Source organism: Ambystoma mexicanum, chromosome 6q (genome assembly GCF_040938575.1).
Source record: "Ambystoma mexicanum isolate Mex_15411 chromosome 6q, UKY_AmexF1_1, whole genome shotgun sequence".
In the NCBI taxonomy this organism is placed as follows: domain Eukaryota; kingdom Metazoa; phylum Chordata; class Amphibia; order Caudata; family Ambystomatidae; genus Ambystoma; species Ambystoma mexicanum.
Window position 1 is genome coordinate 1,046,185,817 of NC_090937.1, and position 7,686 is coordinate 1,046,193,502.

The following is a 7,686-nucleotide window of genomic DNA, read 5'->3' on the forward strand; positions in this document are numbered from 1 at the left end:
ATATTTGCCTGGTTCAAAGTGACCTTGCACTGCTGAAAAGTGACTTTGCACTGCCGACACAGACCCTGATTCATGGAACTGTACACAGTCATTTTGTACTGCTAAAATGACTATGCACTGACTTTGCGCGGACTTTGCACGGCAAAAATACACGTTGCACAGTTCCATGAATCAGGGCTTGTGTCAGCAGGGCACAGTCACTTTTCAGCCTTGCAAAGTCACTTTGAACAGGGAAATTGTCAATGAAACAGGCCCTAGGTCTAGGGCTAACCGTGCGGTGGTAAAAAAAAAGTGCATTGAAAAAATGTGTGTTGCACTAGGAAAATGTGTGACCAAGTGCTAGTTGCATTTGAACAGCTGCAAAGGTTCAGTAATAGCACCCAAACGCTCATAAGAAGCCGCAACAAACTATATAAAACTCCTTGAGTAAACAAATAACTCCAACGTGCAATATTCAGTGTGTATTGGGAAAAGGCGTCGATTAGTAGGCCCCATTAGACGGGCGGTGTGACAAAGTATCAGATATTCTCACTGCGCCCAGGCCGTACCCAGTCACGTGGGAAAGACTGGTTGCACGGTTTATTTCCTTAATGTGGGCGCAATAAGCCCAGCTTTGTGTGTGGCGCTAGCCTCCGCGTGCCCGCAGATCTCCTGGTATCGCGTAGGCAATGCGGGCTGCATTAAAAGGCTCGATTAAAGAGATTTCCCAAAAAAGGCCGATGCCGTCACGATGGAATGCCTTCATTTTTTAACCGACACCTCAGCGTGTTCAGGGGTAGAGGGCGGTGGCATGGGGGCGTACGAAACTGGGAAAGCAGAGGGAGTGCCATTGTGGAAACCTCAGACCCCCTCAACGGTACCTCTGCCTGTGGGAATGTGGGAGGTGGGAGGCAGGTCCAGCCCCGGGGTGCCGCCCCCTCTGCTGCTCCCGTGCCTCCTCTGCCCACACCTGTCCTGTCCACGCACTGCCAAGAGCGCCTCCTCCTCCTCGCAGCGTCCCGGTCTGCAGAGGCATCCTCAGTGCTGAGGTACCTGGCGGGAGGAAGGAGTCCGGCAGCAAGCGCAGCACCTGCCGAGCGCAGAGCATCCTGGACCCGGCTCAGTCTCTGAGGCAACGGCGCCCTGCTTCTTCCTCCAGACACGATGGGATGTGGCGCTAATGAGGCGAGGTCTAACACCTCAGAGTGACCTGCAGCGGCGCCCGCTAAGCACCCTGTCAGCTGTGCCCTGCGCGCATATTAAGGGCGCCCTCATCATTCCGCCAGGCTCAGTAGCGCAGCCAGAGGCCAGACAGCAGCCCGGACCAGCACCTGCCCGGCAGTTGGACCAAGCCTCTGATCCACACAGGCAAAAGTGCTCCCTGTGAGCCCGGTCCGGCTTCTGTCTCTGCTGCCTTGCGACTTTTCGTCTTTTCGTCGCCACTTGGTCGTTTCTCAGGGGATCCCTCCATGGCCCCCCTGGCCGAGGTGGGGAGCATCTTCAGCGGCCTGGAGAGCTTAGGGCAGCAGGTGGGCTCCCAGTTCCTGCTGCAGCATGCCGGGCAGAACCCACTTCTGCTGCTGACGGACCAGTACCCGGGAGGAGGTCCCCGAGGGGACCCAGCGCCCCACTTCCTGCAGGGCATCCTGCGCCGGCGGCAACTCTACTGCAGGACCGGATTCCACCTGCAACTCCTGCCCGACGGCTCCGTGCAGGGCACACGCCGCGACCACAACCGCTTCGGTGAGTGACAGGTCCTACCGTGGGCTGAACCCCGAGGGCACTTCCTCACCCACTCCCGCACTCCTCACAATCACCCACGACCACAGACACCTACATAGTCACTCACGCACACACCCCACTCTGCCAGAGATAAGTACACTCATGCATGTTTCATACTGTGCACAACACGTGTGGTGGACCAGTGTGCACTTGTAGAAGGTGACAGTCAAGATGCAAAGTGTTGCGTGTGTTTGGTTTCCGTGACATTGCTGATGTGTTAGAGTGTCTTCCTGGTCCGAGACTTCTGGCCTTGCAGAGCCCGCGCGCTCACAGCCGCACACGGGTGAGATGATAACGCGTCACGTATGTAGTGCACTGGGATGCCGCCCGGTACCTGCCCGCGACTTTCTGGGGTACCCACTGTGTGGTACTCTCTTCTCGTGATGTGTATTGGGCACGTGGGCACGTGAGCATCCCCACGCTGTCCAAACGTGCAGGCTGCCTGTTTCAGGACAGCGTTCTTTCTACTGTACGTGTGCGTGTCCCTGCATGAAGGGAACCTACTTAGATCAACAGGGACCCCAACTTTTGCTGCACCTGTGCGCTTCTGTGCATGAACAACCTATACAGACTAACAGGGACCCCGACTTCCAGTCCTATACGCAACACGCTGTTTGCTTTGAGCTTTGCAGGCGCCGTTGGCTGCTACTCGTGGAACGGGCCGCTACAGGTCGGGGAGCGAGCAGGCCTGTGTACACCCGGAAGCCGGGTTCTCTGAACTGTGCAGTGTGGTCAGGGGTTGTGTGTTTAGCCACTTGAGTTACTGGAGTCTTGCTGGTGTTGCAAGCGATTTCGCGCAGCTTTTCCTGCCTAGAATAAACGATGCACAGGGAAGTGTGGCCCTGGTGCTTAGAGATGGGATGTCTGCATGGGCCTGTGGTGCAGCTTGGCCTCTGGTAGGTGGCTTGCAGTCCCGCTAGACAGGGGGCGAGCGGGGCTCGCCCGGTGTGTGTGTAAACATCCCATCAGCCCTGCATCAGGTGCTGCTGGCAGCAGAGATCAAAGGCGGAGGCGGCGTGTCTCCCCCTCTCTGCCTTTGTCCTGCCCCTATCCCGTCTCTGACTCCTCTGATGTGGTGCCCCGGCTCTCAGGGCTGACTCACCGGCTCATTATGGCTTCACAGAAAGAGCCGGCTTTGAAAAGTATCGCAGAATAAAGACAAAATACCTCCATGAGTTGCGACGGGGGCCAGCCTGCCGGGCAGCGCTGCTCACTTCCCAGCCGCCATTACGATGTCTGTCTTTCCACAGGCGGTGCAGAGAGGCGCTATAATAACCCTCCGAGCGCCTGTAGAGGGCACGCATGCACAGACAGGAGCGACACCTACCAGCTACCCCGTGACAATGCATTTAGCGAGACATGAGAACAGATTTCAGATTTCACGAATACTAGTCTGATAATGTACAACTAGACAGGTACAGTTAAGTCGCCCCTATTCAAGTTGGCGCGGGGAAGGAGGACATGCCACTGCCGGACTGTGATAATGTGTAGATGTGGGCACCCAAACAAAATTGCACACATTTTGCTAAAGCCAAACTCTTTTACTAGTGTCTGGTGTGCGTTTTGGGGTTCCAGGGTACATATTAACAGTAATGGCAAAAGTAACAGTGCACCAAGGTGGCCTGTCTGGTTGCAGCTGGACCAGCTACAAGGTGCACCAAGTAACCAGACAGGCCACCTTGGTCCAAAACACCGAGGCGCCGTGGTGTGTGGAGCCAGGCCGTTCGGCCTTGCCGTTCTGCCGCATGGGCCCGTTTGTGCTTGGGAAGCATACGTGGAAAAAGCCGGGGAGTGCTCGGAGGAAGGATACGCGGCGAGGGAAATGGGAAGTGGAAGGAAGAGAAGAGATGCGTAAAATGGAAGGAAGTAGAGCCGGGTGGAGTGAAGGATGGAAGGAGTGCATGGACAGAGACAGAGAGAAAGAGAGAGAGAGAGGCATTGAGAAAAAACGGAAGGAAGGTTGGCAGGCAGGGCAGAAGTAACGGTCAGACAAGAGGAGGACAAAGACAGGAAGGACGGAAACAAAATAGAATGTAAACATCATACGCCCTGAAGTAAACGTGTTTAGATTCGTGGCGCTGTACGCATCACACGACCATGGCAGGCAACTGGAAAGGACCCTGAGTTAACTAACACCTGAAATGCCACCTGAGCACAGGCACGCGCTAGGATTCCATTCCCGATTTGCCAACTTCACAAGTGCATAACGGTGTTTACACGTGCCCACTCTACAGCAACACTTGACATGGGTGGCCAGTTGCACGCATGTCTGTACCCAATAACAAATGCGTGCACCCCGTGTCTTACGTGACAGCATCTCACACCTGAAGCACAACCCATGCACCCCTCCCACACACATGCACACGGTGCATTCCGCGGCATACTGGAGCGATAGGGCCGTGGGGCAAATAACATTCACTCCATTAACAGTTCCCTTTACACACCAAGGCCCAGAAGCACGGGAACTAGGAAGGGGGGATCGTTATTTGGACATGTTCAACAATGCAGGCCCGCCAGTTCCCCTAGAAGCACAGTACCCAAAGCTACAAATGTCCAACAACGTTTTTGTGCTTGAGCATTTAGAAATGAATAATTATTGAAAATGTGGAAATAATCGCACCAACTGAAAACCATATTAGTGTGCTCTAGAATATAGTTATTGAAATTAGCCATTTGATAATGCAGACGCAATATGGGTAATACGCATGTACACACTCACACATCTGCACTCTGCCCTTCAGGATTTCATTAGTTGTGCACAACAAACACACTTTTTTAGTACATCTACAAAGTAAATAAATATTCTCATTCTAAACAATTCTGAACGTGGCCAATATTGTATTTTGTTACTGGAAATAAAAGTCTGCGTTAGAAAAGTGTTGGGGGGCTAGGTCTGTTGTGAGTGACTTTTGTATGGGGGCGGGTGGGGAGTGCTCCTGTGTTGTTAACCCCCCGCGGGCCGTTGCCTCCTGGCTCCCTGTGGACATTTCATGACATCTATCCGCCATCTTGTTTCGCAGGTATCCTGGAGTTCATCAGCGTGGCCGTCGGCCTGGTCAGCATCAGAGGCGTGGACAGCGGCCTGTACCTAGGAATGAACGACAAGGGGGAGCTGTACGGATCGGTGAGTTTTATGGTTTCAACGCAAACCCGGCCGCTCCTAACGCCAACACCACCCAGCAGGCATCACGCCGCTCCAGTGTGCAGTGCTCACCCAAGCTAGCATGCACAGTGCGCCTAGCACCGGGCACCGCGTCATAGGCGTGGTCGGTCCGAATGTCATGATCACGCGAGCAAGCTGAAGACACGAAGGAATATTATTTTCCGTGTATGCAATTGGCTTCTACTTAGTTCTATCCATCTTGAACAATTAGAAGCACTTCGTCCAGCTCAAACCACTCCATGGGTGGCAATCCATTTGTTGATTGGTTCAAAGCTAGATCAGAGGCAAAGGGACGGCGTAAGTGGGCCTTACTTCCGGATGGGTCATTAGGGGATGTTGCACAGGCTCACAATACACAACCCACTTGACAATTCAAATGGTGAATACACAGCGACCTGTCGTAATTACTTTGCACCTTCCTCCATTCGTCGTGCCTCCTCCTTCCAAGGTGGCAGCCGGAATGCGCTTTTGCTAAATTGATGGGTCAGATTAGTCGCGTTGAGAGAGGCAAGCAGGACAATCAACATTGTCATTATGTTTGCCGGAGAATGATGCCCCCGCGCTACAGCAGGTGGCGCTGTGGGATTTGGGTGGTTACCCAATCGCTTCCAGAATGTGCCCTCAAAATACAGGACAACCCATAGCGAGGTTTGGGGCTCTGAAAAAATAATGGTGTGTGATGGGCGGCGGGGATGGGTGGGTTATATTGGAGACAGCCGAGGAAGGGTACAGTAGCGAGTGCATTTCCATATGTATTCTGCAACAGTCATGCATGAATGACATAGACAACGACAGTGAGACCTTTACGGCTTGTTTGGTGTGTCAAAAGCAAGAGTTTGGTAGATATCGCGACATTTCTCCCAGGCATAAAGCCACCAATGGCGCACGTCATATCTTTCGTGGTGTCAAGCGTGCGGTTCCCAGAGTAAATGTAACACATGCCCCTACATGTACGGGCCTGATTCACAAAGCGTTTTCAATGGGAACACGCTTTGTGGATTAGACCTGTAGTCTCCAAACTACTTTTACATCCCGTATCCAGTAGTCACGTTTGAAGATAACACGGTATGTGCACTCAGTAAGTCTTCAAATTCACCACAGCCCATTTAACCAGTAACATTGATGTTCCCGATTGCCCAAAACGTCACTTTTACTTCTGGTAAGAATAAAATTTGCAAAACGCCCCGTGCACCTAATGCATTTCGGGTGTTCAAAGAGAAATCTCTGAATGCTCCAAAAGCTGTAACTTGAGGGCCAGGTAGCGAGAGATGGTCTGTATTTAATGGAGTCCTGTTTTTGTTTCTTATCGCTTTGTCTTTTTTCCCCTTCAGGAAAAGTTAACGTCTGAGTGCATCTTCAAGGAACAGTTTGAAGAGAACTGGTACAACACTTACTCCTCCAATCTATACAAACACGGGGACTCCGGGAGGCGCTATTTTGTGGCCCTGAATAAAGACGGGACCGCAAGAGATGGGGCAAGGTCGAAAAGACACCAGAAATTCACCCACTTCCTGCCCAGGCCAGTGGATCCAGAGCGAGTGCCGGAGCTCTACAAAGACTTGTTGGGACACAGCTGAGGGAGCCGCCTGGGGTGAGAATGGAGACAGGCCCAATCCATTCATCCTTGCGATGGAGTCCGCGGGACACAAGGATGTCAGATTTGGGAACGATGAGGCTACCAGGCCTTTGGAGAATGGAGATAGAAGAGGTCTCTTTGCCACGAAAGCCACTTTTTGAACAAACGGTCTATTGCTAGGACAAGGAGAATGCAAGCTGGCTGGCCCAATGCCCGCCTGGGCCCCTGACTCCATGATGGGTCAGTCACTGCTGGGAAGCTGTAACCTGATGTTTTCTTAAACAATGCTGCTGGTGCCTGCCTTTGTGTTGCTCTTTCACCACGAACTGAAACCACTCCCTGATTCATGAGTGGACAGGGCAGCGGTTTGGAAAAGGGTGACGGAGCATTAATATTTGATTTGGACAACTTCCATTTTGGAGGAATACACTGTACATGGACTTGCCTGTGGTACACCTTCAGCTCACCCGGGGTAGGGGAAGAGGGTGGCAATGCATCCCAGAACATAGTGGATCTATTTCTTTCAAGATGGATACGCCACCTCTCTCCCAGACCGCATATATTTATTTTTTATATTTATTTATTAAAGAATTTATTTTTTACTGGCATTTAAATAGAATGATTCCCTGGCTCCACATTCCCTTTAGATCCACCTGGAAGTCACTGACTGTGCCAACACTCCCTCCGAGTAGTAACTTTTTCGTGAAGAGTCAAATACTCTATTTTATTTTCAACCATAGGACCCCACTTTGAGTTTACATATTATATGTTGCTGTTCCAGGCCCATGTACATGATCTAAACCTACTGAATTTTGGAATATTTGCTGGATTGCTTCTGAGCTATGAGAATGCCTTAAAGTATATGTATTACACTAAAATGCACATTAAAAAAGGGAATTATAGAAATCTTTGTCTTACGTTTTTTTTAATGGATATTTTGCTTAATGATGGAGCACCGCTTAGTGTTTGAACATTGTGCACCATTTAAGGTAAAATTGCTGAGTGCTCCACGCACCTGGTTCTCAAACCCAAGAAGAAGACCGTCTCCCAGAACACCAAGGGCTTGTTTCTGATCAACACGTGTGAAATAAACATATCTCACTTGAAACAAGAGCAATAACACATGCCTGCCGTATGATTGGCAAAGTCTGCATTTGTTTATTTTTTGCACCATAATTAAGGATAA

At 51.3% G+C, this 7,686-nt stretch overlaps 1 protein-coding gene across 1 annotated transcript; it reads left to right on the plus strand.

Annotated features, from left to right (window-relative positions):
* Positions 1–1,040: 1,040 nt before the first annotated feature.
* FGF20 (fibroblast growth factor 20) lies at positions 1,041–7,387 on the plus strand. Its single transcript, XM_069630330.1, has 3 exons — positions 1,041–1,722; positions 4,782–4,885; positions 6,256–7,387. The coding sequence occupies exons 1-3, from the start codon at positions 1,449–1,451 to the stop codon at positions 6,499–6,501; spliced, it is 624 nt and encodes a 207-aa protein (XP_069486431.1). The 5' UTR covers positions 1,041–1,448; the 3' UTR covers positions 6,502–7,387.
* The last annotated feature ends 299 nt before the right edge of the window (positions 7,388–7,686 follow it).

Bases quoted from the DNA above. Each gene is read 5' to 3' on its own strand.
- FGF20 (XM_069630330.1), top strand. From the start codon at position 1,449: ATGGCCCCCCTGGCCGAGGTGGGGAGCATCTTCAGCGGCCTGGAGAGC. The intron at 1,723-4,781 runs GTGAGTGACAGG...CTTGTTTCGCAG, and splicing joins CCGCGACCACAACCGCTTCG to GTATCCTGGAGTTCATCAGC. The intron at 4,886-6,255 runs GTGAGTTTTATG...TTTCCCCTTCAG, and splicing joins AGGGGGAGCTGTACGGATCG to GAAAAGTTAACGTCTGAGTG.